General features: G+C 43.9%; 1 protein-coding gene across 3 annotated transcripts; it reads left to right on the top strand.

Annotated features, from left to right (window-relative positions):
• Positions 1-311: 311 nt before the first annotated feature.
• LOC130275408 (salivary glue protein Sgs-3-like) lies at positions 312-24,894 on the top strand. Of its 3 annotated transcripts, XM_056523325.1 has the most exons (8): positions 312-435; positions 739-810; positions 2,937-2,986; positions 11,037-11,235; positions 13,357-13,496; positions 22,086-22,177; positions 22,273-23,080; positions 24,601-24,892. In XM_056523325.1, the coding sequence occupies exons 4-8, from the start codon at positions 11,037-11,039 to the stop codon at positions 24,661-24,663; spliced, it is 1,302 nt and encodes a 433-aa protein (XP_056379300.1). In that variant the 5' UTR covers positions 312-435; positions 739-810; positions 2,937-2,986; the 3' UTR covers positions 24,664-24,892. The 3 variants fall into 3 exon arrangements, with proteins under 3 accessions (XP_056379300.1, XP_056379302.1, XP_056379299.1); XM_056523327.1 differs by lacking the exon at positions 2,937-2,986; XM_056523324.1 differs by lacking the exons at positions 312-435; positions 739-810; positions 2,937-2,986 and adding an exon at positions 10,054-10,249 and having other exon boundaries at positions 24,601-24,894.

The raw sequence follows: 24,894 nt of genomic DNA on the forward strand, positions 1-24,894 counted from the left end.
CTGCACTTTTACCAGTAACATCAAAAGAGCAAGGGCTCAAGCCCCCTTTCTAGTCAACCTGAGCATGTCCCAGTGGAGGGCCACAGTTTGAGACAACTAGTCTAGGCAGAAGAGCTTGGAGTTTAGCAATTACGCAATATGGATGGTGGGGGTCTTTGATAGGGGGCACTCTGGTACAAAACACTCATATGACTTTCCGTCTTGACAACAGTCATTATCATTTCCATTGGTATATTGCCATGGAAACCATAGATAACTACCGAGCTCTGTATTCTCTGGGGCTTCCATAAGTCAAACAACTTCAATGATGAAACGTGTTTACTAGAAGCTTCTCGAGGATGTGCAGAAGTCATCGGATGGCTGCAGGGTCTTGTGTGTCTTTCCCAGTGATGACATAGAAGGGGAATCCTTTTAGGAAATACAAGAAACATCAGTGTAAGTAACAAAGATGAACTTGTATTTGGGAGACGCATTGTGCTTGTAAGGTTGGGGATTGGGTTTTTTACTTTAAGAGGTGGATTCTTTATGTTGTTTGTTAATGCTTTTTTATATATCATGTAAACGTATATATACAAATATGTTCTTTTGCAAAGGGGTTATCCCAAGATTCATGTAAAACTAACCTTATTTGTTTATTTGCAAATAAAATATAGCCATAAAATGTAACTAAAATTATTTTATTATTTATTATTATTACTATTTTTATTTTATTTTTTGTATTTTTCTGTTGTATGAAAGTCTACAGAAAAATGGCCGTCAGTGCACACATTGGATGAAACAACCTCCGGAATTCCTAAAGGCTGTTTAACAGTGAGCATGTCCATTATTATTATTATTATTATTATTATTATTATTATTATGATTAGCAGAGTGTCATTTCCTCAGTGTTGTTACATAAAAAGGTAGAAGAAAAGAACAAAAATGGGAGGAGTGGACTATGGGAAATACTGCATGTATCTAGGTTAGTTCCAGCATAACTTCCAAATGGCTGGAAATATTTCGATGAAAATTGGTACACATCAACTTAAACTTTAGTAGAGTTAAATTAACCCTAAGTATCAACAAAAAATTAGCTAAAAATATCTTTATTGAAGAACAAAATTATTAAAAGTCCAAAATATTAAAATCAACAAACCATTCAGGTTAAAGAGTCTCAAATATCAGAGTACTCTAACGGGTCGATCCCCAAAACTTTTGGGCATCGACCCATTAGAGTACTCTGATATTTGAGACTCTTTAACCTGAATGGTTTGTTGATTTTAATATTTTGGACTTTTTGTAATTTGGTTATTCAATAAAGAAATTTTTAGCTAATTTTTTTGTGGATACTTTAGATAGAATTTAGCTAGAGTGGACATTAGCGTCCAGTTTTTTCAGTGATTGGTTAAATTAACCCTAATCTACCCCCATCTGCAAGGGTGGATTTTTTTTTTTGTCTGAAGTCCCATGCAAGTCTATGGGACTTCCAGTACATCTGCTGATCACGTTACTCTGGGGTTGCAGAGATTGCCCGGGAGTTTTAAAGATCTTGCGGACTGTGCGGTAGGGAGGTGAAATGGATAGTTGGTGTGGGGGATGAGACATTAGAATGGGATATGAGGTCGGGATATGAAGAGGTGATATGAAGAGGTGATATGAAGAGGGGATATGAAGAGGTGATATGAAGAGGTGATATGAAGAGGTGATATGCAGAGTTGATATGAAGAGGTGATATGAAGAGGTGATATGAAGAGGTGATATGAAGAGGTGATATGAAGAGGTGATATGAGGAGGTGATATGAAGAGGTGATATGAAGAGGTGATACGAAGAGGTGATATGAAGAGGTGATATGAAGAGGTGATATGAAGAGGGGATATGAAGAGGTGATATGAAGAGGTGGTATGAAGAGGTGATATGAAGAGGTGATATGAAGAGGGGATATGAAGAGGGGATATGAAGAGGTGATATGAAGAGGTGGTATGAAGAGGTGATATGAAGAGGTGATATGAAGAGGGGATATGAAGAGGTGATATGAAGAGGTGATACGAAGAGGTGATATGAAGAGGTGATATGAAGAGGTGATATGAAGAGGTGATACGAAGAGGTGATATGAAGAGGTGATATGAAGAGGTGATATGAAGAGGTGATATGAGGAGGTGATATGAAGAGGTGATATGAAGAGGTGATATGAAGAGGTGATATGAAGAGGTGATATGAAGAGGTGATATGAGGAGGTGATATGAAGAGGTGATATGAAGAGGTGATACGAAGAGGTGATATGAAGAGGTGATATGAAGAGGTGGTATGAAGAGGTGATATGAAGAGGTGATATGAAGAGGTGATATGAAGAGGTGATATGAAGAGGTGATATGAGGAGGTGATATGAAGAGGTGATATGAAGAGGTGATACGAAGAGGTGATACGAAGAGGTGATATGAAGAGGTGGTATGAAGAGGTGATATGAAGAGGTGATATGAAGAGGGGATATGAAGAGGTGATATGAAGAGGTGATATGAGGAGGTGATATGAAGAGGTGATATGAAGAGGGGATATGAAGAGGTGATATGAAGAGGTGATATGAGGAGGTGATATGAAGAGGTGATATGAAGAGGTGATATGAAGAGGTGATATGAAGTGGTGATATGTGGACGGGATATGAGATCAGGATGAGGTTGAGATGTGAAGGTTGTATATGAGGAAGAGATATGAGGATGAGATATGAGGATGAGATATAAAGACAAGATATGAGGTCAGGATATGAGGAGATATGAGTTATATGAATGGAATATGAGGACTGGTTATGATGTTGGGATATCAGAATAAGATATGAGGTCAGGATATGAGGAGATATGAGGATAAGATATGAGGTCGGGATTTGGGAACGATATATGAGGTCAGGATAGGACGTTGGGATATGACGATCAGAAAGTTATTGTTGCTTTTTCTCTTCCATAAGGTAGGAAGTCTGAACAACACGAGTACTGTACTAGTGGGTTGTATATAACGGTACGTATGTATATAAGAGTATGCTCCAGTGTGGCAGGTTTGTTTCTAATATTTCTGCATAGAATATTTAAAGAAAGGTGCATGTGCTGCAGAGACATCCTTATTTAGTCTCTATTCACATCAAGTTTAAAGGGGTACTGCACTGGAAAACATTTTTTTTAAATCAACTGGTGGCAGAAAGTTAAACAGATTTGTAAATTATTTCTATTTAAAAATACTAATCCTTCCAGTACTTATCAGCTGCTATAAGGTCCACATGAAGTTCTTTTTTTTTTAATTTAATTTCTGTCTGACCACAGTGCTCTCTGCTGCCACCTCTGTCCATGTCAGGAACTGTCCAGAGTAGGAGCAAATCCCCATAGCCAACCTCTCCTGCTCTGGACAGTTCCTGACATGGACAGAGGTGTCAGAAGAGAGCACCTGTGGTTAGACAGAAAGGAACATCAAAAAGAAAATAACTTCCTCTGGAGTATACAGCAGCTGATAAGTACTGGAAGGATTAAGATTTTTAAATAGAAGTCATTTACAAATCTGTTTAACTTTCTGCCACCAGTTGATTTAAAAATAAATGTTTTCCAGCGGAGTACCCCTTTAAGCCTTTCCCTGGAAGAGAATAAATTGCCCATTTTTAAATGTAATTACATTTTATTATTGAAATGTAAAGATTGAAAAGAAGATTTGGAAAATTGAATGTTTGAAATTCTGAAACATTTTGAAATCATTCCTATTACTTTGAGGCCCTTTTATTCCCTAAGGGAATATATATTGCCAGTCATACTAAGTACTGGTAACACCCAGAAGGAAACATTGTGTAATTATGGAAATGTTGTGGACATGTTAATGATTTGCAAATTATAAAAAAAAAATAGGAAACAAAATATTCAAAACATCTGGATTCTTCAGTATTGAGTATGAGGGCATTTGCATGCTATTAATGAGGTTATTAGTGGTTGTCTGAGCAGGAATGTTCTGCGACACTGAACGCACATGGGAACGTAAATCATCGTGATCCACTGCTGGCTGCTCCCTTTGCGATTGCCGACTAATCCGACGTCCCAGATGTGCTTAAACTAAAAGCTGCAGTTTGTGACTCAGTGGATTTGAACTGTTTCCACAACAAAATCCAATTTTTATTTTTAAGGATTATGACTTCCCTATTGGAGTCAGGATTTCTACAAATCCCCTCAATTTTGCTTCTACTGTGACATGGTGTGGATTTTCTGCATATAAATCTACTGTAGGAGATCCTCAGTGTGTAGTACCATGGGTGGTGTAGGAAAATACCTTATCACTTCGTGATGCCAGGACACCGTTATCCTATACACGGTCTGAGGTTGGAGACAGCTTCTCCTGGGCCAGACACGGTGAGTAAAGGAACACACTGATGTCAGGTTATGGATAACTGCCTTTACTGAGCAGGGTGCAGATGGTATTACAGACAGTATGGTGCAGAGTGAGAGGATCCAGTGTAACCCCTTGGGAGCCCTGTTGCCTTCCTGGGACTTGTGGTGCTTTCACCCAATGAATTAATGCTGACTTGAGAGAAGTGAAGATTGATCCTGGTAGGTAGGGCTCTGTCATGGTCCTGTAGTTTTCTCCGCCAGGGCATGAACTTCCACCGTGCGGGTGACCTTGCAGAATGACCGGATAAGATAGATTTGATCTGGGCCTTCCTTTAGAGCTTCTCCACACACCTCACACCTTTACCACACTGGAGCTCACACTTAGCACTAGAGCTAGACTGAGGCAACTCCTCCCCCACTACACTATATGGGCAAGAATTTAGAGGTTCCCATTGGCAGGCAGGGTCACATGGGGTTTACACTGCTCTCTACTTAAAGGCACAGTAACATATAAATATCATACACAGGGCCGCCTTTAGGACAATACAGGCAGTACTGTCATCAGGGGCCCTGACCAGGAGCACTGTGTACTGGGGGCCGGCTGCTGCCCGCTCTCCTCCCACACTGCATTTTACAAAAAATAACAAGCCCCTTGAAAAGCAGTAGGGCTTGTTCTTTTTACTGAGCTAAAATAATGGGGCCCGTTCCCTCCCTGCCTGGACTTTGCAGGGCCTACCTGCTCCTAGGCTCAACAGTTCCTCACACATGGGCAAGAAGATGTACGGGCCTCTCTTCTCAGTAAGTTCCCCGATCTCCTAATATACACAGCTCAGCAGTCGGGGAATAGGAGGAGAGAGGGGGAGGCTGCAGGCTGCACAGTGCTACAGCTGGGAGCAGGGGGCTACACAAAATGTGGACCCCATGGAGCTATTCAATCCTGCCTAAAAAGTAAGTGTGCTTTTGTGTATGTGTGTACATGCGCTGTGCCTGATTGTGTATATGTGATGTGCCTGATTGTGTATGTGATAGCCTGGGGGATGTAGGGTATGGGGAGTGTAGCTGTGCGGTAGTTAAAGGGTGCTTGTTAACCCTTGCTATTCGTGACGCCAGGGTGAGGGCTCCTCAGTAATGCGTGTCTCATCGCCACCCTTGCCAAGAGCGATAGGAAGGTAGAGAATAATAGAATGTCCACAAAGTTGCGTAGATCCGTCCTGCTAGTCCGGCATCCACGAGAGCAGCAACCGAAGAGAGAGATAATTGGCTACAGCTCCCTTATATGGGCAGGGGCTGGACTAGTGCTAATTGGTCCATTACTGATGTTAATCACCATTACAAAGATTTATGGGTGTTTATGGAATTTATGGGGTGACCCAAGGACCTCCTAAGGTCCTGCAACAAACCATAGAGGAGATTATCATGGTCACATGACCGAAGGTCCTGCGACGCTAAACAAGGTAAGTACTATACATTATCCTATATATATACTATGATGAAATATATACATATATTAACATTTAGATAATTAGACTTAAGAAGAGGCGACTAAAGGCAGTCCCACCTGAGGGACCCTACCTGAGTGTAGTTGCTCTGACTTTGGGAACCTTTACACTAGGTACGGTATGCAATACGGTACCGGGCCACCACAAACCCCCTTACTTAAAAAAAGTCCGCCTCGACGTCTGTCCCCTAAGACAGAGGGACGAAGTGAAGGTCGGGTAACAATATTATAAAGCTACTTAACATTTTCATTGAGGTACATACATTTGTTTGGGTAAACTCACGAACAGGATTGTTGGTTCATGAATTTAGTAACAGGATGATATTATGCACATGAGATACATTCTTCTTAACATTTTTTTTCCTAAGCTCACTAAACAACATAAATCTCACTATACATGTTTGCCATGCTAGCTACCTGTTTAGTACACTGGAAGTATATTGGCTTGCCTGAGGCTTTCTACCAATAAGACTGGCTACTAGGGTCTATTGGCTACACGCTCCTATCCCTAGAACACAACAGATAAACCTACCTAGGTTACCTTTTGATTACGTGTTTCATGTTTAGCTCGGAAGAGCACCTACTGGCCAGGCAGGGCATCTCACACACGTAGGAGACAACAGTTGTGTACATAACAGTGGCAGGAATTGGAAAATAACATTAGCTACAATTCCCAAAGCATTTACTTGAGTGTGAGATATTTTTGGTTGTTTATTTGGTGTACTAAGTTTAAGTGAGGTGAGTACACTTAAGTGATTATTTTTTTTAGGTACTATATGTGTAATAATATGTGAGAAGTCAGTCTTGATACCTTAGGGTTAGTTTTCCCTGTGTGGACCTTTGAGATCGGTGTTAGTGATGGGTGACAGAACTGTTATTCCTCAGAGGAGCCAAGGAAGCCACCTACTAGCAACTACTACAACACCTATTATTTAAATTTTTTTATGTACACATGTACAATAACCATTACATTTGGTTGCACTAGCACAAACATTTATTAGACACTCCAACAGGGTTCAGGTGCATGCATCTGATAAGTGCAACTTTCGCGAAGAATGTCACGTTACTATTGAGGTATATACATGTAAACAAGCATGCAAGGATCAGCAGTCCACCTGCACTAAGAGTCTAAACTTCACGGCTACCAGCTCTAGCCGGGCACACACTTACAAATCTCCTACCTCTAGGAGTCTCTTGGTCTGAAGACCAGGCACAAAAGCTTGATGGTTACGTTACAACTTGAACAGTCTTAGCATAGTCCTGCTAGGCACATTTCTTGAACTGTTGCAGAGAAAAGTCTGTGAAGACAACAACAACAAAAAAACTTTAAAGCAATATGGGTGTCACAGCTCAGATGAAACTCTTGCAATGTCGTCCTGCTCCTCACCTAGAGCCTCTACCCCTCTCAGAACCAAGAGCAGGCAAAGAGTTAATGTGGCTCTCCCATACCACATTAGTAAGGGTAGCGTGTGACACTGTAGGACTGAGGTTAACTGCTGGTGCTGGTTGATTCGGCCCCACCTCCTCGTTGGGAGTGGGCCGAAGCACATCCGTTGGTACCTGTTGTGTATGCCAAACCTCCGTGCCGGGAGTAGGCCTAAGTACTTTTGTTGGTACCCGCGGTCGAGGCCAAACCTCCTGGACAGGAGTAGGCCAGGGTACTTTGATGCAGGTAGAAGAAAGTGGCTGCTTCTGTAGAGACTCCTCCTCCTTGGGTACGTAGGTGGAGAAATCAGGAGCAGGCCATTTCGGCCTCACCAGGAAGGGGTCCGCTTTCCAATCATCAGAAGGGAAATACTTGAAGGGCAACTGGCTTGGTGCGGCTGGCCTGGTGACTGCGGCTGACCACTCTCCTCGCAGGCCCCGGAGGTGGTGTATTCCACTATCTCACCCACCTCCAGGGAATGGAACTTTTTGTGAAGATATGACCTCTGTACAGCTCGCCGGTTTACAAGGATGGTATAGCCGGTGTGGCAATCAATGAGGGTACCATAACCTCTGACCTTGTCGAACTTGGCCACTGTTGCTCTGCGACGTTCCAAGGGCTTCTCCCCTTCTAGGGGATGATCTAATTTGCGAAGGAAGACACCTCCATCTCTTTGGTGTTCTCTTGATAACGGACCCTCTCCTCAGGAGGCAGATGAACGTGCTTGCGGGCATGAAGCGGGTTAACTCTTGCATTGCTGACCGGACCAGAGGGTCGTAGCATACCTTCACATCTAACTTTACACATTTTTGCAGCAATAAAATTTCGTCTCGCCCCCCTTACTTTTCGCATGTGCTCTCTGCACACGGCACCATACGCAATATTCCATACAGTTATATGGTGCTCCGTAACACATGGGTACAGTCTTTTATACTGGGGGAGTACACTTTACTTGGTGGCAACAGCTGGAGGCACACACCCATATCCTGTCCGTAGGACGCCAAAAAGCTATGTGATAGCCTGGGGGATGTAGGGTATGGGGAGTGTAGCTGTGCGGTAGTTAAAGGGTGCTTGTTAACGCTTGCTATTCGTGACACCAGGGTGAGGGCTCCTCAGTAATGCTTATCCTATCACCACCCTTCCCAAGAGCGATAGGGAGGTAGAGAATAATAGAATGTCCACAGGAGACTGGGAAAGCTGGGTGACAGGTAGTGGTGCACAGTGCAGGGCTCACACTACTTCCTCAGCTTTATGTACTGTCTGTCACCCAGCTTTCCCAGTCTCCTAAAGGGAATATTAGTCTGGTGAAGCAGCCACATTGGAGAGGAGACATGGAGTGAAGTAACAGATGTCCCACTAGTACTTCGCCAGCTTTATAAGACTCCTGAATGGCAGAATACTAGTGTGACATCTGGTACTTAATGTCTTCAATATGGCTGCTTCACCAGACATATACATGTCCATTTACATGCTAAAATCTGGCCATATTTTGACTTGTAATGCTGCACGTATTTTGAGAGATAATCATCAAAACTACTGCAGTGAAAAAGTTGACCAGTTGCCCATAGCAACCAATCAAATCGCTTCTTTCACTTTTGAAAAGGCCTCTAAAAGATACATTAAATGAAGCGATCTGATTGGTTGCTATGGGCAACTGCTCTACTTTTCCTCAGCACAGGTCTTGATGAATTTCCCCCTTGTGCTATAAACGGCCAAAGATATGACCCAAAATTGAAAGGGGGGGGCAAGACACTATGGCTGTATGGGGCCCTGAAATTCCTGATGGCGGCCCTGATCATACATCAGAATTAGAGATGAGCGAATTTACAGTAAATTCGATTTTGTCACGAACTTCTCGGCTCGGCAGTTGATGACTTATCCTGCGTAAATTAGTTCAGCCTTCAGGTGCTCCGGTGGGCTGGAGACTCTTTCCTAGGACTGTATCCACCTTTTCCAGCCCACCGGAGCACCTGAAGGCTGAACTAATTTACGCAGGATAAGTCATCAACTGCCGAGCCGAGAAGTTCGTGACGAATCGAATTTACTGTAATTTCACTCATCTCTAATCAGAATAACAACTAAATAATTATAAAAAATATATTAACTCTGGGTAAAGTGCTAAAACATAATTAGTACAATAATAAGTCCCCCAGTGGGCCCAACACCTGTGCCACAGGTCTGCCCGAAACAGGCTGAAGCCACAGGACAGCCTATGGTGCTGGGACACCACAAGTGCACCTGCCTGTTAAAGTATTCTTCTTTTTAATACAGTCACATGACAGCTGCACACTCAGTCCACGTTAATTAAGGCCCTAGACTTAGGCCCCTGCTCAATACAGACCCCAGACTCAGACCCCCTATACATACACACAATACAGACCCCAGACTCAGATATATGTTATTCATGTGTTACTGTACCCTTAAGAGAGAGCAGTGAGCCCCATGTGACCCTGCCAATGGGAACCCCTAAATTCATCCCTATATAGTGTAGTGGGAGAGGAGTTGCCCCAGTTTCTGTGAGGGCCCAGTCTGAGCAGCAGTGTGGTTAAAGGGGTACTCCGCTGCTCAGCATTTGGAAGAAACTGTTCCGAATGCTGGAGCCGGCCCTGGGAGCTTGTGACGTCATAACCCCGCCCCCTCATGACATAACTCCCCGCCCCCTCAATGCAAGTCTATGAGAGAGGGCATGACAGCCGTCACGCCCCTCCCATAGACTTGCATTAGGGGGGTGGGGCGTAACGTCATGAGGGGGCGGGTCTATGAAGTCACGAGCTCCTGGCGCCAGCTCCAGTGTTCGGAACAGTTTGTTCTAAACGCTGAGCAGCGGAGTACGCCTTTAAGGTGTGCTGTGTTGAAGCCTCAAGGGAAGGCCCAGAGCAAATCTACTTCATCTGGTCATTCTTCAATGATATACAAGGAAATTCATGCCCCGGCAGAGAAGGCTACAAGACCTTGACAGGACCCTACCTACCAAGATTCATCTACCAGTCTTACAAGTCAGTATCAATCCATTTGGTGGAAGCACCACAAGTCCCAACAAGGCAACAGGGCTCCCAAGGGGTTACACTGCATTTTCTCACCTAATACCAACTGTCTGTGTGATACTCTCTGCACCCAGCTCAGTAAACACAGTTATCCGTAATCTGAAATTGTAGTGTTCATTTACTCCACGTGTCTGGCCCAGGAGAAGCTTTCTCCAACCTCGGAATGTGTATAGGATAACTGTGCCCTGGCGTCACGAAGTGATAAGGTATTTCTCCTAACACCCCCGTGGCTGCCACACTGTCACCTCAGTCAGCAGCACATAGTCGCCTTGGCTGCTTATGTATGTTAGTACTGTAGTCTGAGGACAGTTGGGGCACTATTACATGGCCGAATGCAAGATTTAAATGAGTGCCAATCTTGTAGATCAGCACTGCAGCATCATATGTTCTAGGGAGTGGTAATAACCTACAGCATTTTATGTCCTAGAGGGAGTAAAAACCTTCATCATCATATGTCCTAGGGAGGAGTAATAACCTGCAGCATCATATGTCCTAGGGAGGAGTAATAACCTGCATCATCATATGTCCTAGGGAGGAGTAATAACCTGCAGCATCATATGCCCTATGGGAAGTAATAACCTGACTAGGGGTATTAGCAAGGCCGGACACCTGTCTACAGTTTTGCAGTATTTGTCCCTCAGGGTTTTGCTGCCAGATCCCATTGATGCCAGAATAAAGTATTTTGACTATATTCTACATTCAGTTTTACTAAAACCATTAAGTAATTCTCTCCCAACAGATGGATTATTTGCTAGAAAATATTCTAGTTCTACTTATGGCAAGTTTCCCCATCTGTATATACACCTATTCCAATGGGCAAGTTACAGCGTCATGTGACTCAATGACTCCGAATCATAGGGTTTCCTCCCAAACTTCCAGCCCACCTTACACCTTATCACTGGATAAATCCACCTATAGTGCTGGGGACAACATAAAAGGTAAGTACATTGGTAAAGAGGAAAAAATGAGAACTTATAGGCACTCATATATTGATTTGTGCAAACCCTTAGGGTATGTTCCCTCTGGGGAATTTCTTCGCAAGACCCATTCACACTGAGGAATTTCAGAATTTCAAATTGTTCCGCACAGAGAATGAACATGTTCCGCGAAATTCCGCAAGCACTGAATAGGCGTCAATGGTGACAGCGCAGTGCCACACGCTCCTACTGCCAAAGTATTTTTGGCGGCAGCCCACCAGACGGAATCTCTGCTCGCAGAATTCTTCGAGCAGAGATTCCGCAGTGTGAACGTACCCTTAGATCAGTACTCCACAGGAAGTTCTTTTCTTTTTAAATTTCCTTTCTGTCTGACCACACTGCTCTCTGCTGACACCTCTGTCCATGTCAGGAACTGTCCAGAGCAGGAGCAAATCCCCATAGCAAACCTCTCCTGCTCTGGACAGTTCCCGAGACAGTCAGAGGTGTCAGCAGAGAGCAGAGAGATAAGTACTGGAAGGATTAAGATTTTTAAATAGAAGTCATTCACAAATCTGTATAAATTTCTGGCACCAGTAAAAAAAAAAATTGTTTTTTACCGGAGTACCCCTTTAAGTAATAAAAAAATAATAATCTTCTGTAGTAGTCCTGGTCTTCTTCTTGTAAACAAATACAATAAAGACCGACAATACTTACCGTATTTTTCGCCCTATAGGACGCAAAATCAAAAATATTAAAGATTTTGAACCCAATAGTGGTCTTCAACCTGCGGACCTCCAGATGTTGCAAAACTACAACTTCCAGCATGCCCGGACAGCCGTTGGCTGTCCGGGCATGCAGGGAGTTGTAGTTTTGCAACATCTGGAGGTCCGCAGATTGAAGACCACTGCATAGGAGGTAATACTCACGTGTCCCCGCCGCTCCGGACCCGTCACCGCTGCCCTGGATGTCGCTCCATCGCTGTCGCCATGTCCCAGTCGCTCCGGAACGTCTCTGCTGCCGGCCGGGTATCCTCGCTCTCCGTCGCTGTCACCACGTCGTTACGCACGCCGACGCACGTACACGACGACGTGATGACGAGGAAGGAGAGCGCCGGCCATACAGGGGATCCCTGAACGGAAAAGACACCGAGGAGGCAGGTAAGGTCCCTCCCGGTGTCCTGTAAGCACTAACCCGGCTATTCAGTTGGGCTGTTAGCGGTGAAATCGCGGCGGTCCCGAACAGCCCGACTGAACAGCCGGGTTAGTGTCACTTTCCCTTCAGACGCGGCAGTCAGCTTTGATCGCCGCGTCTGAAAGGTTAATACAGGGCATCACCGCGAGTATTAGCTGCGGGTCCCGGCCGTTGATGGCCGCAGGGACCGCTGCGATAGGGGTGTATTCGCCGTATAAGACGCACCAACTTTTCCCTCCCAGAAAAAAAAAGTGCGTCTTATACGGCGAAAAATACGGTACCCTTCCAGTGCCCTCTGCAAGCAGAAAGTTTCTGGTGCACAAGCAGGAAAGCTTTTTTTGGGATTTCCAGGATCAGACACAGTGGGGGAGATTTATTAAAACCCAGTTGCCCATAGCAACCAATCAGCTTGTTTCTTTCATTTTTCAGAGGCCTTGTTAAAAATGAAAGAAGCGATCTGATTGGTTGCTATGGGCAACTGGGCATCTTTTCCTCTGCACAGATTTTGATCAATCTCCCCCCTATGTGCCTAATCCTAAGAATCTATTACAATAAGATGGATCATCCCACAACTCCATTACAGTAACTGTATGTAAGCACTAAGCAGCTTTGGACGAAGCGAACCCGCCAATGTTCCGCTTTGCCAAAGCAAACGTTTCCTAAAGTTCTGACTAAATCTTAGTTTTGCGTGTTTGGTTCCTTCAATAATATACTGCATTATTGTATTTTATCAACGTCTATGGGGGAGATTTATCAAAACCTGTCCAGAGGAAAAGTTGCTGAGTTGCCCATAGCAACCAATCAGATCGCTACTTTCATTTTTAACAAGGCCTCTGCAAAATGAAAGAAGCGATCTGATTGGTTGCTATGGGCAACTGGGCAAGTTTTCCTCTGCACAGGTTTTGATAAATCTCCCCCTATGTGACTTTGTACATTTTATACACTTTGTAGTCACTCTCAGCAGCGGTGGCGGTGCGACACTATTCAAAGGTTTTCTGATCCAGGCCCGCTCGGGGAGCTCCACTACTCCTGTTGGTTCCTTTGTGACCAACAATTCTAACACCCAAACCCTGACGTGTACGTCTGCTGCGGTAAGTAAATGACTAGTTTATTGTTTCGAAATGTTTTATACCTTCAATTAATGCTAAATAAATAATACACAGAAGCTGTATAGAGAAGTGTCCTCTATGTCTATTTCCTTAAAGGGGTATTCCAGGAAAAAAAACTTTTATATATATATATATATATATATATATATATATATATATATATATATATATATCAACTGGCTCCAGAAAGTTAAACAGTTTTGTAAATTACTTCTATTAAAAAAGTCTTAATCCTTCCAATAATTATCAGCTGCTGAAGTTGAGTTGTTCTTTTCTGTCTGGCAACAGTGCTCTCTGCTGACATCTCTGCTTGTCTCGGGAACTGCACAGTGTAGAAGAGGTTTGCTATGGGGATTTGCTTTTACTCTGGACAGTTCCCGATAGAGATGAGCGAACTTACAGTAAATTTGATTCGTCACGAACTTCTCGGCTCGGCATTTGATGACTTTTCCTGCATAAATTAGTTCAGCTTTCCGGTGCTCCGGTGGGCTGGAAAAGGTGGATACAGTCCTAGGAAAGAGTCTCCTAGGACTGTATCCACCTTTTCCAGCCCACCGTAGCACCTGAAAGCTGAACTAATTTATGCAGGAAAAGCCATCAACTGCCGAGCCGAGAAGTTCGTGACGAATCGAATTTACTGTAAGTTCGCTCATCTCTAGTTCCCGAGACAGGCGTCATCAGAGAGCACTTAGACAGAAAAGAACAACTCAACTTCAGCAGCTCATAATTACTGAAAGGATTAAGATTTTTAAATAGAAGTAATTTACAAATCTGTTTAAGTTGATGTATAAAAACAAGTTTTTTTTTTCCTGGATAACCCCTTTAACCTCTTTAACTCACTTTAAGCATTAATAACTCTGGGATGCTTTTACCTTTCATTCTGATTCCAAGATAGTTTTTTTGTGACATATTCTACTTTATGTTAGTGGTAAAATTTTGTCGATACTTGTATCATTTCTTGGTGAAAAATTCCAAAATTTTATGAAAAAATTTAACATTTTGCATGTTTTTAAACTTTGAAGCTCTCTGCTTACAAGGAAAACGAATATTCCAAATAAACTATATATTGATTCACATACACAATATGTCTACTTTATGTTTCCATCATAAAATTGACGGGTTTTTACTTTTGGAAGACACCAGAGGGCTTCAAAGTATAGCAGCAATTTCCCAATTTTTCACAAAATTTTCAAAATCGAAATTTTTCAGGGACCAGTTCTGTTTTGAAGTGGATTTGAAGGGCCTTTTTATTAGAAATACCCCACAAATGACCCCATTATAAAAACTGCACCCCTCAAAGTATTCAAAATGACATTCAAAAGGTTTGTTAACCCTTTAGGTGTTTCACAGGAATAGCAGCAAATTGAGGGAGAGAATTCAAAATCTTCTTTTTTTACACTCGCATGTTCTTGTAGACCCAGTTATTGAATTTTAACAAGGGGTAAAAGGAGAGAAATCTTCCTAAAATGTGTAACCCAATTTCTCTCGAGTAAGAAAATACCTCATATGTGCATGTCAAGTGTTCGGCGGGCGCAGTAGAGGGCTCAAAATGGAAGGAGCGACAGTGGAATTTTGGAGAGTGAGTTTTTCTGAAATAGTTTTTGGGGGGCATGTCACATTTAGGAAGCCCCTATGGTGCCAGAACAGCAAAAAAAAAAAAAAAAAAAAACACATGGCATACCATTTTGGAAACTAGACCCCTCAAGGCACGTAACATGGGGTCCAGTGAGCCTTAACACCCCACAGGTGTTTGACGACTTTTCGTTAAAGTTGGATGTGTAAATGATTTTTATTTTTTCACTAAAATGCTAGTTTTCCCTCAAATTTAAAATTTTTACAAGGGGTAATAGGATAAAATGCCCGCCAAAATTTGTAACCCCATCTCTTCTGAGTATGGAAATACCCCATGTGTGGACGTCAAGTGCTCTGCTGGCGCACTACAATGCTCAGAAGAGAAGGAGCGCCATTGAGCTTTTGGGAAAAAAATTTGTTTGGAATGGAAGTCATGTGCGTTTACAAAGCCCCCCGTGGTGCCAGAACAGTGGACCCCCCCATATGTGACCCCATTTTGGAAACTACACCCCTCACAGAATTTAATAAGGGGTGCAGTGAGTATTTACACCCCACTGGTGTTTGACAGATCTTTGGAACAGTGGGCTGTGCAAATGAAAAATTACATTTTGTCAGACCCCTGTGGGGCGTAAATGCTCACTGTACCCCTTATTACATTACGCAAGGGGTGTAGTTTCCAAAATTGGGTCACATGTGGGTATTTCTTTTTTTACGTTTATGTCAGAACCGCTGTAAAATCAGCCACCCCTGTGCAAATCACCTATTTAGGCCTCAAATGTAGATAGTGCGCTCTCACTCCTGAGCCTTGTTGTGCGCCCACAGAGAATTTTACGCCCACATATGGGGTATTTCCGTATTCAGGAGAAATTGTGTTACAAATTTTCCTTTTAACGCTTGTGAAAATAAAAAGTATGGGGCAACACCAGCATGTTAGTGTAACATTTTTTATTTTTTTACACTAACAAGCTGGTGTAGCCCCCAACTTTTCCTTTTCATAAGGGGTAAAAGTAGAAAAATCCCCCCAAATTTGTAGTGCAATTTCTTCCGAGTACGGCGATACCCCATATGTGGGCCTAAACTGTTTCCTTGAAATACGACAGGACTCCGAAGTGAGAGAGCGCCATGCGCATTTGAGGACTAAATTAGGGATCGCATAGGAGTGGACATAGGGGTATTCTACGCCAGTGATTCCCATACAGAGTGCCTCCAGCTGTTGCTAAATTCACAGCATGCCTGGACACTCAGTGGCTGTCCGGAAATGCTGGGAGTTGTTGTTTTGCAACAGCTGGAGGCTCCGTTTTGGAAACACTGCCATACAATACGTTTTTCATTTTTATTGGGGGGACAGTGTAAGGGGGTGTATATGTAGGGTTTTACCCTTTATTATGTGTTAGTGTAGTGTAGTGTTTTAGGGTACATTCGCACTGACGTGTTACAGTGAGTTTCCCGGTAGGAGTTTGCGCTGCGGCAAAAAATTTGCCGCAGCCAAAACTTAAAGCAGGAAACTTACTGTAAACCTGCCTGTGTGAATGTACCCTGTACGTTCACCTGGGGGGGGCAAACCTCCAGCTGTTTCAAAACTACAACTCCCAGCATGTACTGACAGACCAAGCATGCTGGGAGTTGTACTTTTGCAACAGCTGGAGGTACACTGGTTGGAAAACCTTCAGTTAGGTTCTGTTACCTAACTCAGTATTTTCCAACCAGTGTGCCTCCATCTGATGCAAAACTGCAACTCCCAGCATGTACTGATCACCGAAGGGCATGCTGGGAGATGTAGTTATGCAACAGCTGGAGGTACACAACTACAACTCCCAGCATGCCGAGACAGCTGTTTGGGCATGCTGGGATTTGCAGTTTTGCAACATCTGGAGGGCTACAGTTTTAGAGAACACTGCAAAGTGATCTCCAAACTGTCGTCCTCCAGCTATTGCAAAACTACTAATCCCAGCATGCCCAGACAGCAAACAGCTGTTTGGGCATGCTAGGAGTTGTAGTTTTGCAAGATCTGGAGGAATACAGTTTAGAGATCACGGTATAGTGGTCTCTAACTGTAGCCCTCCAGCTGTTGCAAAACTACATATTCCAGCATGCCCAAACAGCTGTCTGGGCATGCTGGGAGTTGTAGTTTTGCAACATCTGGAGGGCTACAGTTAGAGACCACTATATAATGGCGCCGGTCCTCTGTCGTTTCCCCGTTCTGCCCCACCTATTGTGGGAGGGCAGGACGGGGAAAACTAAAGTTAACCCCCCCCCCCCCCCGCCCCCGTTCTGCTATTGGTGGTCGCGTCTAGACCACCAATAGCAGGGATAGGAGGGGTGGCACCCCTGCCACCTCACTCCTATCCCTTCAGGGGGATCATGGGTGTCTTCGACAACCGCGATCCCCCTTATATTCCGGGTCACCATAGACCCGTAATGACCCGGAATCGCGCAAATCACAAGTGTGAATTCACTTGCGATTTTCCGCAATCGCCGACATGGGGGGTCTAATGAACCCCCTGCGCGTTTGCACGGGATGCCTGCTGAATGATTTCAGCAGGCATCCCAGTCCGATCCCCGCCCGGCGGGGACTGGAATTCTCCATGACATACGCGTACGTCAAGGCTCCTTAAGTACCAGGGTGTCATGACGTACGCGTATGTCAAGGGTCCTTAACGGGTTAAAGGGGTACTCCGCCCTTAGACATCTTATGCCCTATCCAAAGGATAGGGCATAAGATGTCTGATCGCGGGGATCCCGCTGCTGGGGACTCTTGCGATCTCCCTGCTGCACCTGGCATTCGTTTAGAGCGTCGGGTGCAGCACCTAAGGCTTGTGATGTCACGGCCACGCCCCCTCAATGCAGTCACACTCCCTCCCATAGACTTGCATTGAGGGGACGTGGCCGTGATGTCACAAGCCGCCACCCCGCATCGCCAGTCATGCGGCACAGAGAAAAGTTCGCTCCGTGCACTGGATGTCTGGGGTGCCGCAGCCGAGATCGCGGGGGGTCCCCAGCACAAGAGGTACAAGAGGTTTGCTATGGGGATTTGCTTCTACTCTGGACAGTTCCCGAGACAGGTGTCATCAGAGAGCACTTAGACAGAAAAGAACAACTCAATTTCAGCAGCTGATAAGCACTGGAAGGATTAAGATTTTTTAATAGAAGTGATTTACAAATCTGTTTAACATTCTGGTGCCAGTTGATATATAAAAGAAAGTTTTTTCCTGGAATAACCCTTTAAGTGTCTTCTGGCCTCGCATTATATGGGAATTCCTGCCTGTAATATTTTAAACAATGTGTTGTTAATATTTTTATTGGAATTCAATTAATATTTGTATAGAATCATAAACTCTAGTGTTTTTTCTGATAAGATCTGATAAGATGTCTAGGGGCGGAGTACCCCTATAATGGCTCACATTGGGGGAGATTTATCAAAACCTGTCCAGAGAAAAAGTTGCTGTGTTGCCCATAGCAACCAATCAGATCGCTGCTTTCATTTTGCAGAGGCCATGTTAAAAATGAAAGAAGTGATCTGATTGGTTGCTATGGGCAACACAGCAACTTTTCCTCTGGACAGGTTTAGATAAATCTCCCCCATTATCTCCAAAATGATGGTTTAAAGGGGTTCCCTGTTAGGGAATTTTGAGTTAACACTTACTACAGTATTGCTAACATGATTGATCCAATCTTTATTATGAATAAGTAATAAATGTTCTATAATTGGGGTCCGACTGCTGGGCCCCTCACTGATGGTCAATGAACAAAAAGGTCAATTTAAACTCCCCCTAGCCACAGTCTCAAGGCTGGAGGAATAGAGGACCAGGTTGTGCATTTTGGCAACTAGTGAGGGTCCCAGCGATCAGATCTCCATTAAGCTAGCAGGACTGGAATAGCCTTTTATGGGTACGTTCAGACGAGCAGATTTTCAGCGGATTTTATGCTGTGGATCCGCCGCTGAAGGACCTCTGTATGCTGCCTTTACATGTGCCTGCTCGGAACGGCAATACGCCGCTACGTGCAGACACACTGAAGCGATGCGCGGTGAACACATCGCGGCCGCTCCCACTGCTCTGTGAGCTAGTCCGACCGCTGCCGCAATGTGCGAGTATACTGCGCATGCGCGCAGCGACTCGCACATCGCAGTGTGTCTGCTCGTAGCGGCTTATTGCTGCTCTGAGCAGGCACATGTAAAGGCAGCATACAGTGGCGGATACGCAGCGAAATACGCGCTGTTGATACCCTAAAGGTGTTATCCGACAAGAGTGGCATACTGCCGCTCAGCCAATCACTGGTGGCGGCGATGTCCCGGCTTGGCCAGTGATTGGAAGAGTGGCACCTTAACACTCTGGGCCCCGATGCCACTTCTGGCCCAAGCATCACAGGAAGAGACTAGAGACTGGAGCAGGACATAGGGGGCACTATGGGAGCACTGGAGGTAAGTAATGGTTTATTTTTAATGTAATTGGGCATTCTTTTAAACCCCCCATCCCGCTGGATAACCCCTTTAAATCCCATTGGTATTGGACTAAAGTAATTTTTTTGTAGTTCTACTTTTTAAGTATGAAGGAATTTCCAAGAATGTTTACATGTAGGTACAGATTACAACACGTCTAGAAAGGAGTCACTGCACAACATGTTTTAGAAAAGTGACTACTGACCAGACATGACGTGTAAGATTAACAAAGAGATACTTAAGCACTGGATTACAATAGATTCACTCCCACGCAATTCTTACTTGTTTTTGACGTAAAAATGGTATCACCTTCTAATATGTGACACAATAGAGTCATTTACGTATATTAAAAAATTCTGGGTAAATAACAAGTGTTTAGTAGTACAAAATTCTACAAATTTTCAGAAAGTATATTGATAAAGCATTAAAGGGGTACTCCACTGGAAAACATTTGTCTTTTAGATCAACTGGTGCCAGAAAGTTAAACAGATTTGTAAATTACTTCTGTTTAAAAATCTTAATCCTTCCAGTACTTATCAGCTGCTTTATGTTCCAGAGGAAGTCTTTTCAATTTTGAATTTCCTTTCTGTCTGACCACAGTGCTCTCTGCTGACACCTCTGTCCATTTTAGGAACTGTCCAGAGTAGGATCAAATCCCCATAGTAAACCTCTCAGCAGAGAGCACTGTGGTCAGACATAAAGGAAATTCAAAAAGAAAAGAACTTCCAGTGGAGCATACAGCAGCTGATAGGTACTCGAAGGGTTACGTTTTTTAAATAGAAGTAATTTACAAATCTGTTTAACTTTCTGGCACCATGTACTTAAAAAAATGTTTTCCAGGAAAGTACCCCTTTAAAGGGGTTTTCCGGGACATTATGATTTATGGCAATTAATCACTGATCAGAAGTGGGGGTACACACCCCTGCGCTGTATGTCATATAGTGGTGATGCCAGGTAACTGCAGCTTAGCTTCCATTGGTTTTTTTTTTAAACATTTTTTATTGAATTTATCAGGGTAGCATAATATTTCAGAAGAGAAGGTACAAAGGAACTTGTAAAACCAGAAAAGAAAAAAAACAGAAAAATGCGAGACAGAGCCTCACAGTGCATGTGTATGTGGTGTATAGGGTGTAAGTAAGAATACCTGACCACTTAGTGATGCCAGGGCACCGTTAGCCTGTACACGGTCCAAGGTATGAGACAGCTTCTCCTGGGCCAGACACAGGAGTAAATGAACACACCGACGTCGGGTTACGGTTAGCTGTCATTACTGAGCTGGCTGCAGATGGTAATACACATACAGTTGGGTTTAGGTGAGAGAGTGTAGCGTAACCCCTTGGGAGCCCTGTTGCCTTGCTGGGACTTGTGGTGCTTACACCAAACAGATTAAGGCTGGGTTCACACTACGTTTTCTCCCATATGGGAGCGCATACGGCAGGGGGGAGCTAAAACCTCGCGCTCCCGTATGTCACCGTATGCGCTCCCGTATGTCATTCATTTCAATGAGCCGGCCGGAGTGAAACGTTCGGTCGGCTCATTTTTGCGCCGTATGCGCTTTTACAACCGGACCTAAAACCGTGGTTGACCACAGTTTTAGGTCCGGTTGTAAAAGCGCATACGGCGCAAAAATGAGCCGACCGGACCGAACGTTTCAGTCCGGCCGGCTCATTGAAATGAATGACATACGGGAGCGCATACGGTGACATACGGGAGCGCGACGTTTTAGCTCCCCCCTGCCGTATGCGCTCCCATATGGGAGAAAACGTAGTGTGAACCCACCCTAATACTGACGTGTGAGACAGAAGGATGAATCCTGGTAGCTAGCGTCCTGTCAAGGTACTGAAGCCTTCTCCACAGGGGCATGAACTTCCACCATGCGAGTAATCCTTGCAAGATGACCAGTTGAGATTAGATTTGAGCTAGGCCTCTCCTCAGAGCACACAACACACAGCACACCTGAGCTAAGCTGTTGCTGAAAAACTCCCCCCCTACACTATACAGGGGAGACTTTAGGGGTTCCCATTGGCAGGCAGGGTCTCATGAGGTTCACTGCTCTCAATTAAAGATACAGTAACATGGAAAAACATATATACACATAAATTATCTGACATTATAATGTGAACATAATTGATTTATGGGAACAAGACCTGGATGACACAGACAAGGGTGATGTACAGCCTTTTCATGCCCACCATGGCGCCTCATCTGGCAAGTCTGACAAAGTGCCATTTTGGCGTGAAACTCCTGTAGCTTCACCCTTGTCTGTGGCGTTCGGGTTTTCTAGCCTAATTTTGTGATGTTTTGCTAACTGTGGAATAAAAGAGTATTTTCTGTTAGGTGAGTGCTTCCTGGTTACTTCATGAAAGACAAAATGAAGACTAGTTGCAAATTTTTACACAAAACAGTAAACCTCTCCAAAAAAACTACCTATTTATACCAAATTTTCAATTTTTCAATGCAGTTTTGGGTGGTCATCTAAAAGATGTTTCACTGTATGTAAGCACACAATATGTAATTTATACAATCGCTCACTCAATCTCACCCACATGTTATAATTACAGAGCTCCGTGAGTCACACATCAAGTAGTGGAAAGTCCAGCATAGATGTTACTTGGGTCGCTCCGGCCTCCAGCAGTGCAGATATTCAAATCAGGTAAAATATCAATGAAAAATCAATATCTAATAAATAATATGAATGGTCCAATATGGAATCAAAAAGTTGTAAAACACGTTTTGTGTATGTTATAGGGCAACCGTTGTCCAAACTGAAAGGGTGTTCTGGACAAATGTTATAAGTGCAAACATTGCATATGTGTCTACAAGTAACACTTCAACCAGCAAAACGAAAGCTTCAACAGGAACAATCCCACCTACGTCCAAACCAACAAGCTCCAATCCAACAGCCTCCAAACCAACAAGTTCCAATCCAACAGCCTCTAAACCAACAAGCTCCAATCCAACAGACCCCAAACCAACAAGCTCCAATCCAACAGACCCCAAACCAACAAGCTCCAATCCAACAGCTTCCAAACCAACAAGCCCCAATCCAACAGCTTCCAAACCAACAAATTCCAATCCAACAGACCCCAAACCAACAAGCTCCAATCCAACAGCCTACAAACCAACAAGCTCCAATCCAACAGCTTCCAAACCAACAAGTTCCAATCCAACAGACCCCAAACCAACAAGCTCCAATCCAACAGCCTCCAAACCAACAAGCTCCAATCCAACAGACCCCAAACCAACAAGCTCCAATCCAACAAACCCCAAACCAACAAGTCCCAATCCAACAGACCCCAAACCAACAAGTTCCAATCCAACAGACCCCAAACCAACAAGCTCCAATCCAACAGACCCCAAACCAACAAGCTCCAATCCAACAGCTTCCAAACCAACAAGCCCCAATCCAACAGCTTCCAAACCAACAAATTCCAATCCAACAGCCTCCAAACCAACAAGTTCCAATCCAACAGATCCCAAATCAACAAGCTCCAATCCAACGGATCCCAAACCAACAGCCTCAAAAATGAGTATGGCCAACAGTGGAGTCCAACATGTAAGTCTACTTTATTTCCTGCCCCTTTCAAGTACTCGACCATAACAATCTAGCATCTGCAAAATAGTATCCACCTACCTTCTTATATCCTAAACTTGAGTTAAAGATTACCGCATGCACAAACATGCTGCAATGCATTATGGTTATTAACATATTACATCCATTATTTTGCAGAAGCACAAGTAGATTATGAGTTACCAAAGTTGTTGTATGTGTGTATGCCTTCTTTAAATTAAGACGTTGCTAACAAACATATGCCTGCACCAAGAGGAGTGCAATGTGGTTTTCTTGGATACTTTATAAATGGTCAATCATTAAATGAAACCTGTCACTTCCACATTGCCCCACAAACTGCCCCCCAGATCTTTTAGATGTGTTGAAGTGCAGGTGATGGGCAGTGCCTGGTTTCCCCCAGACATGATGCTGCCCCCACTATGATCAGTGTAGGGATGGTATTGGGCAGGTGATGGGCAGTACCTGGTTTCCCCCAGACATGATGCTGCCCCCACCATGATCACTGTAGGGATGGTATTTGGCAGGTGATGGGCAGTGCCTGGTCTCCCCCAGACATGATGCTGCCCCCACCATGATCACTGTAGGGATGGTATTGGGCAAGTGATGGGCAGTGCCTGGTTTCCCCCAGACATGATGCTGCCCCCACCATGATCACTGTAGGGATGGTATTGGGTAGGTGATGGGCAGTGCCTGGTTTCCCCCAGACATGATGCTGCCCCCACCATTATCACTGTAGGGATTGTATTGGGCAGGTGATGGGCAGTACCTGGTATCCTTCCAGACATGACATTGGTTTCATTAAACCAGTGAATCTTGTTTCACACACTCTGAGAGTCCTTTAGATGTTCTTTGCCAGGCGGTTTCATGTGTCTTTTTCTAACGAGAGGCCTCTTTCTGGATACTCTGCCATAAAGCCCAGATTGGCGGAGTGTGGCATTGATGGTTGACCTTCTAGAAGTTTTTCCCATCAGCACACAGGATCTTTTGAGCATCCCTAAGTGCCAATCTTTGTATAATGTTCCTGCACGTCAAGCAGGTCTGGTAGGGAGAAGGGTGCAGCCATAGTGACTGGAAGTGTCCTCGTCTATTTCTCTATAACTTGATGCAGATTATTTGCAAATGGCATAAGTGTCCATTAAAGTTGTTTTAATACACCTTGTGGCATGGATTGGAACAGATGAATACTCGTTGTAAAGCACTTCAACACATCTATAAGGTACTGGGGGCAGTTTGTGAGAGAATGTGGAAGTGGCTCTTTAAGTTGGCCAAACATCTCAATGGGACTGGCTAACAATCTAATAGATATGGTGGCCTACTGGCTCTGGGGAGAACAGGATCGGGCAAGTTGAATTTCAACTTTTCATTGGTGGAGTTCTGACTACTGGCACCCCTGCCGATGAGCTGATTTACTGAGCCATCAATAAATATTAATGTCCCATAAAACCCCTGTAATCTTTCTTTGCTACTTTATTTATATATTATTCTTTGTGATGTTTTATTTGCAGACTTGGAGCCATGGAGGATCGTTCTTATTGTGTGGTCTCATGGTGGCTTCTCTTCTGGTCTGATGACATTCTGAGACTTAATAAATCTTGAGAGATGCGACCCATGACGTCTGGCATTCTGAGAATAATTGATGCACTTTTGACAATATTATATACGTCTAAAAGAAAGAAACTTGTGCTTAGATGTGATATAAACATCCTAAATAAATAAAATATATAAGAAGAATACTACAACATGTATATAGAACTATTAAGCACCTTGCTTAAAGGGGTACTCCACTGGAAAACATTTTA

Source organism: Hyla sarda, chromosome 6 (assembly GCF_029499605.1).
Source record: "Hyla sarda isolate aHylSar1 chromosome 6, aHylSar1.hap1, whole genome shotgun sequence".
NCBI lineage: Eukaryota > Metazoa > Chordata > Amphibia > Anura > Hylidae > Hyla > Hyla sarda.